We start from the raw sequence: 19,790 nt of genomic DNA on the forward strand, positions 1-19,790 counted from the left end.
CTTAAGGATTATTTACAGCAGAATACAAGCATGTACCCAAATGTGGTATTGGTCAATTTTCAAGCAAAACACTAAACCTTGACTTTGGTACCAATCAAAAGTAAGGGAGATAATTCGACTGCTTAAATTGTACTAAAAAATATTTATTTTATTTAATTACTAGCAAAAGTACACGTCGTTGACTGGGTTCAAAAACAGCCTACAGAAAATGGACTCTGATTTATGAAAGTATGATAGGTTATGAAAAGGAAGGGTTGTAACTTTGGGTTGAATTTGGGGGTATCAAAACCAAAGCAAAATATGATGAAAATAAAAATAAAATAGATAAACCCCATAATTTATTATACCATACCTGTTCACACTGAAACACTGATCACAATATTCTGTGGATCTATATTAAAAAACCTTGTTAAACTTTGTGACATATTTCCATTCTATAGAAGTCAGCTGCGAACGAACACCCCCATAATTTTATTATACCATATTTCTTCAAACAGAAACATAATTATCAAAGTATACTTACACAGATAGATATGAATAGTCTTTATTAAAGTTTGTGCCTATTTTCATTAGGCGCGAACACAGACCCCACAATTTTATTATACCATCCCTATTTAAGTTACAACATACTTATCAAAGTATTATTATGTACATTTATATCAAAAACACTTGTAAACGTTTTTTTTTTAATTTTTAAATTTTTTATTTCCATACTTTGTGGACCAGGCGCGAATGCAGACCCCACAATTTTAATGAACCACCGTTTTGCCAGATCAAACATAGCCATTCCTGTGTCTCGATACATCTTCTATCATTATATGTAATCAGTTTTTTAAAATAGTCAACCATATAGGAGCCTATTCGTGACCACAACACACATTCAGCTTTATATTATAGATGAAGAATGAAATTTTTCATATTAAAATTTCTAAAATTATTTTGTAGTTCAATTTGAGCATAAAAAATATTTTTTTAAATTTAGCAAATAACCTGTCTATCTCGATTATTTTGCTATTTCTGGCCAGACCAGATTGTGCACTGACGTGTATTCTCATGACAGTTTTCTGAGCTTTACTACTTCCATGCTGGCTCATGACAAATTGAAAGCAGGTGTTTCATTTTTTGTTGTTGTTGTTTTGTGACACCATAACTGCTATATAGGTCCAATGGATTCCCTCTACCCGTTTGTTCAATAAAGTCCCCTTTTATGTATTACTTTCAATGGGCAAGGAACTCCATCTAACTCCTGTATGGTAACTTTCTGAAATATCAGAGGAAGGCTAACAGGTGCTACACCTTGCCCTAGGGTGACCTAGAACTATGTAAGGCAGAGATATTCATCTCCAAGGGGTTCTTATGCATACTCACTTGCCTGAATACATACAGTTCCTAGTATTCCCAAATGGTCACCCATTTGGTACTGGCCAGACTCAATGTTGTTTAACTTCAATGATCTAACGATAATTGATGCAAATATGATTATGCCCATCTCTGTTGCTTATATACATACTGTGTTTCAAGCTATGATTTAACCAACATGTTTTACAGTTTTAATTTAACAAAACTTTAATCTTTATCTCTACTTGTATATGAAAGGCACTTTGTGTGTGTGTATGTGTATGTATTTGTGTGCGTGTGTGTGAAAGAGAGAAAGAGAGAGAGAGAGAGAGAGAGAGAGAGAAAGAGAGAGAGAGAGAGAGAGAGAGAGCACGTTCCCAATAGACTCCGAAACGGCTGGGTTGATTTTTTTTTTAATTTCACACAAATGTACTTTATTTGTTTGGGTATGTTCTTAAATAAGTTTTGTATCAGAATGGCTCCAATAGATATCGAAAATTGATGTTAAAAAACTCAAATTAAAAAAGAAGAAGCAGTCTGATTTTGACCAAAGTTAACATCCTTATACAGCCTAACATCACAAGTATATTTACAAAGTTTTATCACCGCATGACAAGAAGACCTGGCATATAAAATTAACAATAAGTTCTTTTATAAGACAGTGAGGTGTTTAAAATGAATATATCTGCTTAAAGCACAACTGACCCATGATATTTGACTTGTGCATTTAAAACTTTAATTCAAGCCGTTATATATGAAAAATAATTTTCTAAAATCAACAGTAGGTTCTCTACAGTGCAATGCAGACTACAATGCATTGTTGATTAAGTCACGACACAGAAGCATGTGAAGCTTCCTTCCAATGCACCACAATCGGTTCCCGACTAGAGCAGGCAATCAATCGATTTGATTTAAAAATAATTCATTTCACAGATTTTAATGACAATAATAGTATTGGAAGTGTGAAACATTCGTTGATTCTCATTCAATCCCAGGAAATTCGGGTCTTCCTGCTAGTTATCGCTAAATATTATGTGTTTAATGGTAAGCAAGCATGTTCTTTACCTAATAAAACGTTTGCTGTTTGAAATTAGTGGTTGTGATTTTTTTTTTATTGCATTTTAACCCCAAACCAGGCACAGTGCCAATTTGATGTAGGGGGTCACTATTAGGGACATACGTTGCAGGAACACTATGTAGGGAGTTGAGCAGCAAGATATTTGTTTACATTACATTTAAACTTTTGTATGTCAATACAGTCAGGGAAGCAGGAACTCAGAAGAGAATTCAAAAACCTAACAGTCCGAGGGAAGAAACTATTAGAGTAGAAGGCTTTCTGGCATCTGGAAATCTCTACTGTGTAGGGGTGGGATTTTGCTGCTTGTCAGGTTCGTCTGGTATATTTATATCGAACAGGTTACAAGGACTTGAGGCTCTTTGGAGCACCTACCATTAAAACACTTGTAAAACAGGCAGAGGGAGGCAACATTTCGTCAATGGGACAGTACGGACCTATTAATTTGGTGACGCTGTTTTGAAGAGTGATAGACTAGTAGCAGATGCACCAGCCTAAATGGGTGACATAAATACTCTATACATTGGCAAATGGTGGCTTTGTAGAAGTACAGGATACTCTCAGATGTAAGTAACTTTCTAGCATGGTAGAGAGAGCCCACCTTTTTTCCAACAGCTTAGGCAATGCTATCAATGTATCTTTTTCAATTCACGTTCCTTGTGAATGTTAAGCCGCGGAGTTTTAATTAGGTACTTTCAGGTAATGCATCATTAGCCATGGCTATTAATGGCCGAGAAGGTTTGTTGTAATTATTAAAGGAAAGAAGCTTAGACTTGGCAGTATTGAATATTACCATCCATTTATGTCTCTATTCCACGACAGACTGGAGGTTTTCCTCTAGTGTTTCTGCCATTGCCTTGGAGATGCGTTTATTTCTTTTCTCCTTGTGTCTGTTATAAAATGCAGTGTCGTCAGCAAATATACCCACATTGGAGACAATTTTATAAGGGTGGGCATTTATGAACATCAAGAATAATAAAGGTCCAAGGATCTACCCCTGAGGTACACCTACATTTATATCATATTGTTTTGATGTTCCACTATTGAGAACAACCTGGATTTTTCTCTTATTTTAGAAGGATTTAATTATGTTAAGTATTCGTTCCATATGATTTGATTTTCATGAGAAGGTGGTCGTTTCATACCATATCAAAAGCCTTAGATATATCTAGGGTTACTGTTCCTCTGCCTTATCCAGTGCATTCAGAGATTACAGTTAGGATATCTGCAGTAGAACGGGCTTACCTAAATCCATACTGTTAGTCGGACAGAAATTTAGCAGCAATGAGATGGTGGACTAAAACTGGGTTAAGAATTCAAATATTTTTGGAAAAAGACGGAGGAGGCTAATGGGGCGATAATTCAATGAGTCAGTTCTTTCATCAGAATTCTTGTAAGCTGGTACTACGGAAGCAGTTCAGTCTTCTCAGTTGCCATGCAAACAACGTCAAGATTGTTGGATAGTGGGGAAGTATGGATTGCCCATTAATACCTTATTTAAAATATTAAATAATTTTAATTTTTTCTTTTATAAAAATTTTACCGATATAAGTGAGAAAAGTTCACAATTACTTTTATTAAACTTTAACGTATGAGGTGCATTCCAAAAGTAATGCCTCCTATTTTTTTATTCCGCCCGAATGGATCAGAGGGATTTTTTTTATAGATATTGCTCCAGACAAAGCATGTAGCTTATTGATGTAAGGAGCTTAAAAAATATTATTATAAGGTAAAAAAAAAAACTAGCTATAAATAAGTGTTAGATGGATAGATTCCGACCAAGAAAATAGCAATTCTTTCCCCTTTGCCAGAAGCATCACATGGAATGTGAGGACTAAAGGACAAAATAAGGGAAGCAAGAGTTACTATGCTATCGAAAGTAAACCAAAGGTTCTCTTTCTAGTCTCTTGCAAGTTGCATTCTTATAATAGCTACGCTTATGCATTCATGACTTGATTCATATCTGTTGCAGATATTAACGGTGTGAGGCTCCAAGACAGCAAATCTCTGTCATTGATATGCGTCTGAAGCCGAGATGCGTCACTGAATTCTTGGCAAAAGTGCATTGAAAATGATGGTGACTATGCAGAAAAATAAATTCTAGAGCAGAAAAGGTCGCTCGTTTTAATGGTACCACTTCCGTTTTTGTAGCTCTGCAGTTTTTGGAGTTAAAAAAAAAAATAGAAAGCTTAGTTTTTGGAATAATCCTCATCAAAACATATTCATCGTACAGAAGTAAAATATTTGATAAATTGGTATCAATTAATTTCTAGAACAATTGCTAAACTATCTTGTGGTTACATAAAACCGTTTTTAAATTGTCTATTATACACGGTAAGCAGAAACATATCATCAACTGTGAAAAGAAAGTGCCTTAAAAGAGCAATTATTTAAGAATTACACGATCTTAAATTGCGTTAACACTTAACAGTTAAATACAACGAGCTGGGGGAAAAAATAGAACCATACAAATAATGGATACAACAAAATACAGGAAAACCTTAGAGAATTAGATTACAGTAAAAAAGCAATGAAAGATGGACAAAATATTTGAAATTCAAGAATATAATCTTAAATATAATAGAGATGGCCTTTCAAGCGAGTGTGGCGGCGAAATTAAAATCACATTATATAACCATCATCCTGGCTGAGGCCAACGGTCTCTTCACAATTACATAACAAAATTTTCAAGCAGAATGTGTGTGTTTGTGTAGATAGAAAACATGCATTGGTGAAGTATTAACCATTTCTCATGAACTTTTCCACACTTTCTTTCTCTTTTTTTTTTTTTTAACCATCTTTCTGTCTAGGAAGACAAAAGATATTCTTGAAAATAAAATGCTTTCACGATCAGGAGTTTTCAGTAAAGCAATAGAAAATTCTTCAACTGCACTTTTCCTAAAAAATAGTCTCTTTTCTTGATTTGCATTTTCTCAAAGAAAATGAAAACGATTATATCATGATACACTCTGCCTTCAATAAGTTTCTAAACTTTTTTGTGCAAGCATTTAAAATTGTTGTAGACCCTGTAAAATTTAGTAGGGTATTGCTATACATCTTATGAGATGACTGACCAATTTTTATGATTTCAGGTTCAAATTAACAGCTACAGCAGGAATTAGAATACACCCTACTAAAGCCTGTCACAGTTGGGGAATTTAATAAATGCAATCTGGACGTGTGCTCACGTCCAGATTGCATTTATTAAATCCTCTCTGATCCATTCGGGCGAAATAAAAAAATCTACACTTTAGAAGAATGATATGCAATAAAATTCTGTTTTAAACTTGAAAAAAATGTCACCAAAACGTGTGAAATGCTTCAGACTGCTTTTGGACCATCTTGCGTGAATCAGACTATTGTTTGTAAGTGGCGTAAGAGATTCAAGGAAGGCATTAAGTCCGTGATGGATGATGATAAGTGTGAGGGGGGTATGGAAGTCAGAACACCAGAGTTAATTGGTCAAATAAAGAATTTCATGGACAAGGGCCGTTGTGTGTCTATAGAGACAAGAAGTGCAAAGTTCGATGTCAATGTGGAAACTGTACACATAATTATTCGTGAGGAACTAAAGATGTGGAAGATTTGTGCAAAGATCAGAAAGAATATGATAGCAGGGATAGGGTCGAAGTGATCAATTCAGATTCTGCAGTTCTTGATGCTCTGATAACCTACAATAAAAGCTGGATGTACTGCTATGACCTAGAGACCAAGAGACAGAGTTTCCAGTGGAACCATGCTAGCTCTCCCAAACCCAAGAGAGCAAATCCACCTTATGATGATCCCTTTTTTTGACAATACGGGCATGATCTACATGCATTGGGTTTCCACTGGATGGACAGCCAGCAAGGAATACTATGTTAAGATTTTAAGGGCGTTCAGGAAGAGATTTCACTGAAAGAGGCCAGCACTCTTCAAATTGGGTCAGTGGCGTTTCCACCAGGACAATGCACCAGTCCACAACTCCATCCTTGTCACAGACTATTTGACAAAGATGGGCATCAAGACAGTTCCTAACCCTCCCTATAGTCCAGACCTTGATCCCTGTTACTTTTGGTTGTTGCCTAAGCTCAAGGAAAACCTTAGAGGCTGTCGTCATGAAACAACTGAGGAGATGAAAGAGGCTGTGATGAGGATAATTGACATGTTCACACAAGAGGACTTCCATAGGGTCTTCCAGAAATTGTTGGAACGATACAACAAGTGCATTGCATCTAGAGGAGAATACTTCGAAGGGAATTAGAGTTTCATGTGTGTACTATCAATAAAAGTGTCCATACGAAAAAAATCTGGAAACTTATTTAAGGCACCTCGTAATTTCAAAGGATACTTGCACATCGATATACTATTAAAAAACTATTAAAAAATTATGGTGTTTTGGTAGTTGTTTTGCTTATACACAAATAGAAACATGTGATTGGCTGGAAAAAAAGGAATAGGCAGACAGAGTACACCTTATTAAGACAGTAGCTTTTTCTTTTTATAGAAATTGCTCCAGACAAGGCATGAAGCCACTTGATGCAAGGAGCTATCAAAAGCCAAAGATGATTATTGCAAAAACATGAGATGCCTATTGAACTTCAAAAGACTAAAGTTATCAATTAGAGGAAAACAGTCAGTATCACAAGTTTGCAGTTCTTGGAAATAATTTTATGGAATAGGAAGCTGTATTACAATGAGATATCAAAACAGCGAATTAATGGAGACCACTAGACCAACGACCTAAAGGAGCTGGAACAAACGAAGCAAGGAATAGATCAGACTCTAGTCCGGCACCTTACAGATGCTAAACTTCTGACTGACAAACAACAAGGATTTAGACAAGCCCGTTCCACAGCTGACATCCTCACTGTAATCTCTGAACGTATATACCATTCACTGGACAAAGCGGGGGAGGGCAGAGCGGTAGCTCTAGATATATCTAAGGCTTTTGACAGGGTATGGCACAAGGGTCTCCTCAGGAAAATTAAATCATATGGTATCACTGGTAGAATACTTAGCATAATTAAATCCTTCTTAGATAAGAGAAAAATCCAGGTTGTCGTCAAGGGTCGAACATCTAAACAGTGTGATATAAATGCGGGAGTGCCTCAGGGGTCTATTCTTGGACCTCTATTGTTCCTGATATTTATTAATTACCTCCCCGACAAAATTGCCTCTGAGATGGGTATATTTGCTGATGACACTACACTCTATAACAGGCATGACAGGAAAACAAATGAACACATATCTAAAGAAATGGCAGAAACACTAGAGGATGACCTCCAATCTGTAGTGGAATGGGGACATAAATGGATATTCACATTCAATGCTGCCAAGATTAAACTGGTTTCCTTCAATAATTACAAGAAACCTTCTCTGCCACAAATAGCAATGGCCAGTGACTCCCTGTCTGAGAGTACATCTTTCAAACTGCTTGGCCTAACGTTCACAGGAAACATGAGTTGGAACAATTACATTGAAAACATTGCCAGGGCCGCTGCGAAAAAGGTAGGCTCTCTCTACCATGCTAAAAAACTACTGACACCTGAAAGTATCCTGTACCTCTATAAGGCCACCATTCGCCCATGTATGGAGTATTGTTGTCACATTTGGGCTGGTGCATCTGCTACTAGTCTCTCGCTCCTTGACAAGGTTCAAAAAAGAGTCGCAAATCTGATAGGCCCTGAACTGGCATCTAAGCTTTAGCCTCTGTCCCATCGACGAAACGTTGCATCCCTCTGCTTGTTCTACAAGTATTTTAATGGTGAATGCTCTGACGAACTGCAAACACTTGTGTTCCCATGACGTAGACACCCTCGACAAACCCGATAGGCAGCTAAATCTAACCCCCACACAGTAGAGATCCCTAGATGTAAAAGATCTTTCTACTCCAGTAGTTCTTCCCCAGAACCGCTAGACTCTGGAATTCCATTCCAGGTTCCTGCTTCCCTAACTGTACTGACATGCAGAAGTTCAAGTGCGATGTGAACCGACATCTTGATGCTCAAATCCCTACATAGTGCCCCAGTAATTGCTGTCCCTGATAGTAGCCCCCTACACCAAAGTGGCAATGTGCCTTGTTTGGGATGAAAATGTAATAAAAAAATTTTTTTAAAAAGACTTTTTTTACAATGTCATGAAGAGTTCAAATTTCATATGTCTGAAGGATTTTTTGTGTTTGATAAATATTAAAAAAAAAACACAATAACATAGAAAAAGCATTACACAAATATTGTTAAAATTAATTAAACACTTTTGACAATCTGAAAAAAATAGATGTAAAGGCTATTCAGCATTCATTCAAAGCAAATTATTTTTACATCATCCAAACACTAAGTAGAATATTTTCTTCACACAAAATTTCGGATATTTTCTTTATACCAACAATAAAACTGTAAAAACTAATTAAACATAAAAATTTGCACATCTAGTGTACCGACATCGCGAAAGGCATGGGTACTAATGTTTAAATGTTCAAATTAAAATATTAGTGGAATAACAAGGATTAGAAGCATTAACGAAACATTACTTTGCCTATTTCTTTCTCCCGGTGATCCTCAACGTTCATAAAAAAAGGGGGAGATAATTTGATGTATAAGCAGCTTAATTAAACTGTGAAGGTGTTGGTCAAAAATGTTTATTATGTTCCAGAAAGTGAGCTCTAATTATGTTGACATAAGTAAATGTTGCATCCCTGTGCCTATTTTACAAGTATTTTAATGGAGTGTGCTCTGATGAATACATTGCACTTGTGCCTCTTCAACGTACATATCCCTGACAAACTTGCTTAACAATAAAATCACACCCGTTCGCTGTTGAGGTTCCTAATTGCCAGAAAGTTATCTACTCTAATAGTTTTTTCCCTCGAACAGCTAGACTTTGGAATTCTCTTCCTGCTACCTGTTTCGCTGACTGTACTGATATGAAGAAGTTTAAATGTAATGTAAACCAGCATTCTGTTTTTTTGTTTTTTGTTTACAAAGAAGGCACCAATTTATCAAGGGATGGTCCCAATTAGTAGCCCCTTACATCCAAGTAGCGATATATCTTGTTTGGAGTGAAGGTGAGTAAAAAAAAAAAAAATGGATGATCGATTGGAACTGAACAAACATTTAAATATTGACTACTTTTTTTTCATTTTTTTTTTTTTATTTAAGAATCTGGTAAATTAGTGTTCATTCCATAATAATCCATTGAAAAAAAGATGTAAATAAAAAATAGATGGGGGGGCATGTTCCTTCATTCCTTCAGGTTCACCGACTTAGGTTATAAATAGGAGGAAAACAGTCAGCAGTAAGAGAGTGCCAAAAGCTTGCAATTCTTAGAAAAAATCTACTGGAATAGGAAACTGTATTACAATGGCATATCAAAACAGCAAATTGATATCCAATGTAAAAACTTATGCAGATCAAGAATTTGTGACAGGTGATCATGTCTACTATGAAAAACAAAGCTACATAGGATAGCATAATGTTACAAGAACAAGTCGCCTGTTCTTGTAAGTGAGTAAAAATGAGATAGGATAGCCGAGGATTCGAACCTGGGAAGCTAGATCTGGAATTGAGAATTGCGATCATAAGTTAAAATAAATAATACAGAATGTTATTGAAAATGGAATGTAGAATTACCATTGTTTAGTTCACATAAAATAGTTAGATATCTGTTTATTGAAAAAAGGATTGTGATAATCCAATTTTGTTTCTGTTAACGAAATGAAATCAAAATAAGGAATCTAGATCCGAACAATAGAAAATATTACTTATCTGTAAAGTGGGTTAATTGAAAATTGGGTTAGAGAAATCGGCTTTGTAAAAACGTGAGGAACAATGCAGGCTTAGACACAGAGGCATGTCAGACCACGAGTCCGATATGCACGTTGTTTGGTCATGCAATGACGTCATGAGTTCTCAATATAGAGAGCTTTAGGTCAGTAAGTCAGACAGAAGTCAGGCTGGGACAAGGTCGGACAAACAGAGCTGGCATCGAACCTTGGAAGCGAAGGGGAGAAGAAAGAAATCATGTAGAGACTTTGAATTCCTTGATGCAAAGCCATTGATCGGTTGAATGGAATAAACGAATAACTTCATAATTTTGTATGTGCATCTTTGTGTTATGTTATTTAACAGAAGGTATTGTGAATTTGTATTATAGACTTGTGTTCCACTCATCTGTATTTATAAGACTGTGTATAAACTCATCTAAGAATGTGTCTCTATCATCTTAAGAATGCGTCTCCCCATTAGCTATCATAAATAATTAATGTTCTTTCATTATGATAAAAGATGGAAATCCTCATCTCAAAAATATGTGTTAAGAAATATATGTGTTAATGTTTATAGAAACACTCCCAGAATTGTCAAAAAGTATAAATGTCAAACTATCTCTCTGTCTATCTATCTATCTATCTAAATATCCCCTTCTCATTGTGTATTACATGTCACCGTCTCTCTGTATTAAAATGTACTCTGTCCTCCTTTAAAATGCATCCTGTCTCTCTTTATATATACACGATATATCTGCACACCAATATGAACACTCTAATATGGACAGTTATTTCATAATAATAATTCTGATAAAGTTTTGGGTAATAAAGGTCATAATTGGTAAAACATGAAGGAGCATTTTTTTATGATGCATCCATTTAATTTGATGAAGGTAGACAAGGAATTGCAAAATCCAAAGAATTAAGAAAATGTAAAAAAGGAATTTTGCTTTGTTCCTGTTCATAAATCTATATCTATATATCAATAATAGTGAGAATGTGCATGTGTGTGAGGACACTTCTCAACCTATATACTCAAAGAATTTTTTATGTAAAGACTTGAAATTTAGTATATAGGATATTCGGACATGTGAAAATTTTTTAATCCTTTTTTACCCCCCCCCCAAGAAAAGAGGATGCTAAGGGATCAAAATTGAATAATTGGTATGGATTTTTAACTGTTTTCAACTGTTTCACGACTGCGCATGCATGAATCGTTCAGGTGACAGATTGCTTATATTAAGAATGAGTAGGTTTGAAAGGCCTTTTTAAAGATCGTGTCTAGCTGGCTTAATAGTTATCGTGATTCACTGTCTTTAGGTTTTGGTTTCGATCTTAGCTCGAGTATTTTGTTTTACTTACAAAAAGTGAACTATTAAAAAAAACAACATAATACTCGAATGCATATGTCTCGGTTTCCTTCTGTTTTTTTTTTTTACTTAATTTTTTTAAAAGGAATTTAATGTTACGTTTTATACCAGGTAACGCTGAGTGCATCTTCTAGTCTATCTATGAAAGTGGGAATATGTGTGTGTGTGTGTGTATGTGTATGTGTGTGTGTGTGTGTGTGTGTGTGTGTGTGTGTGTGTGTGTGTGTGTGTGTGTGTGTGTAAGGACACTTCTCAACCTATATATAATCAACAATTTTTTATCTACAGACTTGAAATTTAGTATATAAGGTAGTCAGATATGTGGAAAACATTTTAATCGATTTCCATCCGGAAAAAAAGGGCTGTTAAAAGGGTCAAAATGGAAAAATTGGTACTTGGAGGATCATCAGATTTTTATCTGTTTGTCAACTTTTTCACAAGGTTTGAAAATATTTTTTTTTTTAAATCTTAGCAAGTTGGTCTAATGGTTATCATACTTGACTTTTTTTGTTTTACTTACAAGAAGTGAAAAAAAATAATACTCATATGCGCATGTCTCAGTTTTTCCTGTTTCCTTTTTGAATTCATTTTTACGGAATTTAACATTACGTTTAATACCTGGCAACGACAAGTACATCTAGTATATATATATATATATATATATATATATATATATATATATATAGTCGTCCACATACAGTACTGTTTTGCTGTTTCACAGCTCATCAATGCGGCTATATATATATATATATATATATATATATATATATAAGTGATTTTTTTATGTCTGTCTGTGTGCATAACAGTCTCTACAAAATTGCTCTGTCAATTTTTGGTCTACAGATTAAACACTTTCAGAAGAATATAACGTTTACAGCTGAATTTTTCCAAATGCTTTAACCACTGCACCATGGGTTCTTGCAGACTTCTGAATTTTTGAGATGGTGATTGGTTATTTGTATTATTTAGATTTTTCAGACGACCAAAACTTTGTGAAAATGACACTCAAGGTGAAAAAAATACTTTAAAAAATCCAAAGTATATGAATAACCAATCATCATCTCCAAAATTCAACCCCCCCCCAAAAAAAAAGGTCAGTTATCTTTCTGCAATTTATGAAAAATCTTCAAATGGAATACAGATTCACAGGCCCAAATATGACAACGGTACTCCATACATGATCTGATAACAGATTTGTAGAGATAGAGAATGGAGTTGGGCATGAGAAAGTGTTTAGAGCGATAGAGAGAAACGATTTTACGAGAAGCAAAAAGAGCAATTAATTCTACTACTTGATTTAAAGTCAATTTCTCATCGATAGCAAAGCCATCCATAAGAATCTCAGAAATAAAAGGGACACGCCTACGATTGAAAGACAATAGCTGAATCTTAACAGGATTAAACGAAAACAAGCTATTTCTTACCCCAGTCCGAATTAATTTACTCGATATGGATGACAGAACAAGAGCATGCTACCCCTGTAGATTAAATAAAGAGTTCTGTTTGAAATTCCATGCAGATTCCTGAGTTTAACAAAGATTTCAAAGTTCAACAAGATACACCTGAAAAAGGTCGGAGGTTAAATTAATAGAAATGTTGCGAAAATAACATTCAAGATGAGAAGATTCAAGTTAAAATGAAACAAAAATGCAAGAGTTTGTTGGAAACATCAAATTGCCTTTTTTTATGAATAACTATGGCAGTCTGGCACTTTCACGGTCACCTGATTTTAGCACCTGCATGTACTAGAAAGTTAGAGAATAACAAAATAGTTTTTATTGTTGTACAGGAAACCTGACGCTGAAACCATTACAAAGTCATTACATCAAAATTATATGCTCAAATACCACATTTTACAAACAGGAGAAATTTTTGTACATTTTCTAAATGTTTCTTAAAAGGGCACAAATAATACGCATTTGTGCTGCACTATTTTTTTGTCCTAACACACTACTAACACGAACATAAGTCAAGTTACATAACTGTGACAATTGTGATATTGACAAAGTTATGCCACGGAAACGTTGATAATGCTACAAATATTTATCTGACCAAGTTGAAATTTTGAATAGTGGTTTCTGTTATCAAAGAACATCAGAGCCATACATCAAATTTGAAAAAATCGTAAGTTGAGATTCTGTCCGAATTTTTCAAGGTCATTGTCAGCAGTCAAGGTTATATAAGATGCAAGACTTAATTGGCCAGAAATTGGAACTAAATAATGAGTCAGGATGATGTAGTAAACCAAAGTTATCACAAAAATTTGTACTTTCCTCTTTTCAATGATTTTGACTATTGATCTAGATATTGCCAAATTGAATCATTTTTAAGTTAGACTATAATCGATATTTTGACCACACTTGATGATAGCTGGTCAAGCGAGATGGACACTAGACCATACACAAACATAGTAACAAACAAACTTGACCAAAAACTAGTGATAGGACGATTCCAATATATTTCCTGGTTTTGATACAATTACCAATTCTGTTCTAAATTCCTGATTCTGATACAATTACCGATTTCGATTTTAACATTGCCTAACCGCCTAAAAAAGTAGAATTTCATTTTTTTAGGGTGGGCGAATATTTATCGGAATCCTCGTATACTTTTAAATGTAAATATTCTTTTTGATTTGACAATTTTTTAAAAATGTTTTCCCTTTATTTATTGTATCCAAAATTTTGAAAAACCTATCATGAGATTTTCATATTTTCATTTGTGCCATTCGTCCTTATATAGCAAGTCGTGCCATTTTTACCAGGTCAATTATTTCAGTGCCATTTTTATCTAAATTCCTTATAATGATCCACAGATTTTAGTCTTGGTAGTGCGGGGCTGATTAATTGGAATCAGGAATTAGAAAAAATCAGAACTTTTGAAGGTATCGGAAAGCAGAAAAATATGAGCCTAATTCCGATAATCTGAATGAAAAAATTTTTGTCATTTTTGTTAGAGACTTAATTTTCCATTGCTAATTATAAAATGATAAATATTTATTGATAAAATTGAAAGAATCCTTCATGGAATAAGACTAAAATTTTTCCGATTCCGATACCCTCAAAAGTTACGATTTCTTTAATTCATGATTTCGATTAATCATCCTATCACTACCAAAAACAGAACTCCCTGCAGTAATGAACCCTTTTAGATATTTACTTGAACAATTTAGTTATTCTACTGATTACAAGTGTTTGCATGATATTGGGTTTGATGGGTTTGATGGTCAAAGTTAAATAGTCTAGTTATTTAACAAAGTGCATTCAAATTGTCCATTCGACGTGTCGCTAATTACAAGTGAGTTTTTGATCAAAATGAAAGAGTTGAATGCGATTCTACAAGGTCATTACTAAATGGAGAGGTGAATCGAAATTATCAATTACTATTTGCTGATTTTAAAAATGATTGAATCCACTTGCATCAAGATGTTTGTTAATATTTCATTGGTTTATCATCTGACAAATTCAGTGAATCTTGTGTGCTTTTTTAATATTTACAAAATTTGAAGTAAATTTTTTTTAAAATTAATTTTCAGGTTGAAATTTGAGTCTTGTATATTGACAAATATTGTGAAAGATTTTATAAAGTAAAAAAAAGAAATAGTATTTGACTTTTTAAACACTGTCAGATTTTTATTTGCATTAAAAATTGTTTTTGGTGGGATTCTCCATAAAAGATTGATAAAAAAGATTATAATTTATCAAAAATTATAATTTCATATAATAAAACGATCTCCAAAGATAAAAGAAGAGTCATATCAAATTAAAAGTTTAATAAAAGTTAATAACTTAATAGTAAGCATGTTGACAAGCAACTTTCTCACATAAAGACTTGGTTGGTCTCTCTCTACTCTATTGTTATTTTCATGGCAAGTGCTTGTCTTAGCTTCGATCTTTGGTCTATCCATCTGTGAAACATTCATAATAAAAACTTGTCTCTCTACACCACTATCAATAATTGTCTCTTTCTCTATGTAGACTAAACGAAACTTCTATAAGAAATGCCTGGCTGTGGAGCACCATACTGTGGAGATGCTTCTTAGCTGATGACAACATTTTCGTTCTTAAGCAGCTATCTTTAATAATCAAATTCTGCTCGATCACACCCATCATTACCACTGATCACTGTGTGGTCTCACCGTCCACCAGGCAAATTCATTAACCCTTATCTTCGAGTGGCGTTTGGGCCTGGATAAATGGCGTCACTTTTGTAATAAGCAAACATAAAAGACAGACAGACAGACAGACATTTCTTGTATTAATATAGGTTGAAGAACATTTCTACCAAATTAAAAAGTGTATGTCTAATTGCTTTATCGGATTAGCAGGATAGTGACAGACAAATCTTCCATATTATTAATAATTGCTAAAAATCCTACCTTATTAACAATAGTTGATGGTAATGCTGTCGGTAGAAGCTTGCTTCTCGGTATGTCTCTTGCCAAATATGGAAACAAGCGTGTAACGATCGCTGACCTAATAGTGATGTCAACTGGAATTCCAGGGGCTGCAGAAGCTGTTCTTCAGGCATACAATGGTGTAAAAGTTTTGCAACTTTGTCCCAGTATTGTTTCTGCTTCACCTAAAACAAAAATATTAATTCCAAATTCAATGTCAAAAACTACCAGTAAAACTGGCATCAAAATTACACATTAAAACTACCAGTAAAACAGCAGTGATGGCATGAACATGCCATCACTGCTGTTTTACTGGTAGTTTTAATGTGTAATTATATATATATATATATATGAGCAAACCGTTAAAATATATTAAAAAACACTTTGAAAGGAGTTAAAAACATATTTAATCTGAAAAGGAAACACTAGATAAATGGATAGTCCTTAATCCACGGAGTTTCGAAGACATACTTTCCTTCTCATCAGAGGGTAGGAATTAGCAAAATGCAGGATCGGATTTTGCATGCAGAAGTATTTGATGAAACAACAAGTAATCTTACTTGAAAACAAAAAAGTGAAGCAGGTGTGTGTGTGTGTGTGTGTGTGTGTGTGTGTGTGTGTGTGTGTGAGTGTGTGTGTGTGTGAATGAGGCCTCCAAAATTATACATTGCTAAATGCCACTTTTAAAAATATTCAGCTTGTTTGGTTTTACAGCACGTCAACCCTTTTTGTGAAAATGACTTCCAGCATTTAAAATTTTTTTTTAGCATATTTCTCCTTGATTTTCATGAAAAGGGACCAGAAAGTATGAAGAACATGACCGGTGTCAGGCGTCTCCCGTGGGGCTCTAACAAAATAAAAAAAAAACTATGTCTTGCCTCCTCCTCTTTTAATAGAAAATTGTTATACATTGAGATTGCTTTAAAGAACAAAGATAGATAGTAAGATGTCAGGGGGTCAGAAGTCCAAATTTGACACATGATAAAATGTTGGCAGAAATGAAAAATCAAAGTCAGTGATCATGCCACCAATGAGGAGGCGATGAAGTTCGTTTGCAGACAAGGCGAACAGAGGTGCTCTTTAAATCTTTCTTATTCTTTCCTTCTTTATGTATATATTTGTTTCTCTCTCTCCCCCTCTCTCCCTCTCTCTCTCTCTCCATTCCTTTCTATCTGTCTCTATTTGAGGTTTGTACCTAAAAAAATTAAGAAATATATAATCTATATATATATAAAGTAGTAGCGTTCGTGTGTGTCTGTGTGTACAAGTCTCCTACAGCCCTGAACGATCATGATCAAACCTGACATGATGATGGTCCCTCACCTAGGGATGGTGCTCACCATTTTTCATAGTTAAGGTCAAAGGTCAAGATCAGAGCCTATATATATATATATATATATATATATATATATATATATATATATATATATATATATATATATATATATATATATATATATATCTGATCCAGAAAACTGGTGGGATTATACCTGACCACAAGGAGAGATGCACCCTTAGTCTTTGTTAAGACATGTATCTAGGAGAGGGACACTCTGATATAAAACCTGAGGTCTGTTGTTCGCTTCCTCTGTAGCAAATATTTGCACCGATTTAGTGCTATCAGCAGCACCAAAACGTGTGGATAGTTGTACACGGGCTTTTACCACTATAATCAAGGCCTATGTGTGGGTTTTCTGACAACTTTGATGGGGTCTAGGTTTTACATGGTCCTGCATCAACAAAGTCCATGGGCGTAAGGTTGAAGGTAACGGGGATAGGTGAAGGGTATCACTGGAAGTCCTTAGCCGAATGTCTTCATTGTGGCGACCAATGGGTGATGGCCGTTCTGTGCAAATATGTGTGCAATTGCACAGCTCGTGTCCTCCATTGGTGGCAAAGCAGCTCTATTTAGGGATAGCACTGCTTTCCCCATGTATGGGGAAGGGGCGATAAAAGGAGCCCTAAACATTGCTCGTACACATTCACCTTGACAGTGAACTGCAGCTGTCTGGGTATCCAGTTTGCAGTCGAAATAATTCTAAATTAAGTAAGAAATTTAATATTGGATCGTGGAATATTCGCACCCTCCAGGACAATCCTAATGCACTAGAACGTAAAACAGCATTGATATCTCGTGAACTTAAGAAATATAAGATCGATATTGCGGCACTCAGTGAAACACGCCTTGCTGGTGTCTCTCAATTTAAGGAGGAAAAGGGTGGCTATGTCTTTTTCTCCAAGGGTAGAGGGCCTGATGAGTCTCGACTCTCTGGTGTGGGATTTGCCATAAAATCAGAACTAGCCAAATCACTGAAATCTCTTCCCAAAGGTCTATCGGACCGCATTATGACTTTGACCCTTGAGTTGGAACTTGAAACTCGGGTTACACTTGTAAGCTGTTATGCACCAACAATGAGCAGACCGGATGAGGAGAGAGATGAATTCTACCAACAACTACGAGAAGTAATCGGTGGTATTCGCCATAAGGACAAACTCATTTTGATGGGCGACTTTAATGCTCGGGTCGGTTCTGACTTCCAATCATGGAAAGGGGTTCTGGGGCATCATGGCGTTGGTAGAATGAATGAAAATGGTCTTCATTTGCTCTCCCTCTACAGAGAATTCAATATGACCATCACTAACACAGTTTTTCAACAGAAAAATTGTCGCAAAACCACATGGATGCACCCTCGTTCAAACAGCTGGCATATGATTGACTATGTCATCACTAAGAAACGTGATTTTCGTGACTTCAAAATAACGCACTCCTTCCATACAAGCTGTTACCTATCAGATCATGCCCTGCTACGTAGCAAGGTGTCTCTGAGTCTTTGGCGCAGTCAGGTAAAGAAGTCATCTATTCCAAAACGTATTAATGTATTGTTGCTTAAGAATACTGAAACTCAAACAATACTTTCTGACAAGTTGGATGAAAATTTAGATGGTGTAGAAATAACTGACAACATAGAAGCGTCCTGGGAAGCGCTACGAAATATCACCCATTCCACTGCCCTGGAAGTGCTGGGCTTACCCATACGGAAGCACCAGGATTGGTTTGATGACCAGGATATAGAAGCCCAGGATAAAATTCAGAAAATGCATCAAGCTCACAAAGCATGGATTGACGACCAAAACTCTACTGAAAAAAGATTGGCATACAAAACCTGCAAAGGGAAAGTGCAGAGGACACTACGGCAGATGAAAGAGAAATGGTGGACCGCACACGCAGAAGCTGTTCAGTCAGCATTCAAGAGAAAGGACACAAAAGCCTTTTATGAAGGTATAAGGAAGGTTTTCGGTCCTCAAGAATCAGGAGTTTCGCCAATTTTAGCAGAAGACGGGACATTACTGATAGACAAGGACGGTATCTTGAGACGCTGGAAGGAACATTTTGAAACAGTGTTAAATTCTTCTTCGGTAACAGACGATGAGATTATAAACTCAATTGAGCAGGTTCCCGAGAGATCAGAACTATCCGTTACCAACTCTCCCAGAAGTCCTTGCAGCAGTTGAACAGATATCATTGGGTAAAGCACCAGGAAATGACGGTATACCACCGGAAGTCTACAGATATGGTGGCCATAAACTGGCCAGAAAGCTACATGCACTTTTCGTGTCCATTTGGACATCTGGAAAAGTCCCACAGGACTTTAAAGATGCATCAATTTACCATCTTTATAAAAATAAAGGCTTGAGGAATTCCTGTGACAATCATCGTGGCATATCTCTGCTCTCAATTGCTGGAAAAATCATGGCCAGACTAATAATCAACAGATTAATCAGACATCTTGTAGATGAGATATATCCAGAATCACAGTGTGGTTTCCACTCTCTTCGGGGTACAATAGATATGATCTTTTCTCTGCG

General features: G+C 35.4%; 1 protein-coding gene across 1 annotated transcript in view; it reads right to left on the bottom strand.

Moving 5' to 3' along the window:
- The window catches only part of LOC145289608 (uncharacterized), a 194,307-nt gene that overhangs the window by 74,125 nt on the left and 100,392 nt on the right, over positions 1-19,790 (bottom strand). The window contains exon 20 of the mRNA XM_080136424.1: positions 15,906-16,108. Coding sequence (XP_079992550.1) covers positions 15,906-16,108 — 203 coding nt within the window. The remainder of the gene's footprint in view (positions 1-15,905; positions 16,109-19,790) is intronic.

The sequence above is a fragment of the Euprymna scolopes genome, chromosome 2, assembly GCF_053919585.1.
Source record: "Euprymna scolopes isolate OS-2025 chromosome 2, ASM5391958v1, whole genome shotgun sequence".
Lineage (NCBI taxonomy): Eukaryota > Metazoa > Mollusca > Cephalopoda > Sepiida > Sepiolidae > Euprymna > Euprymna scolopes.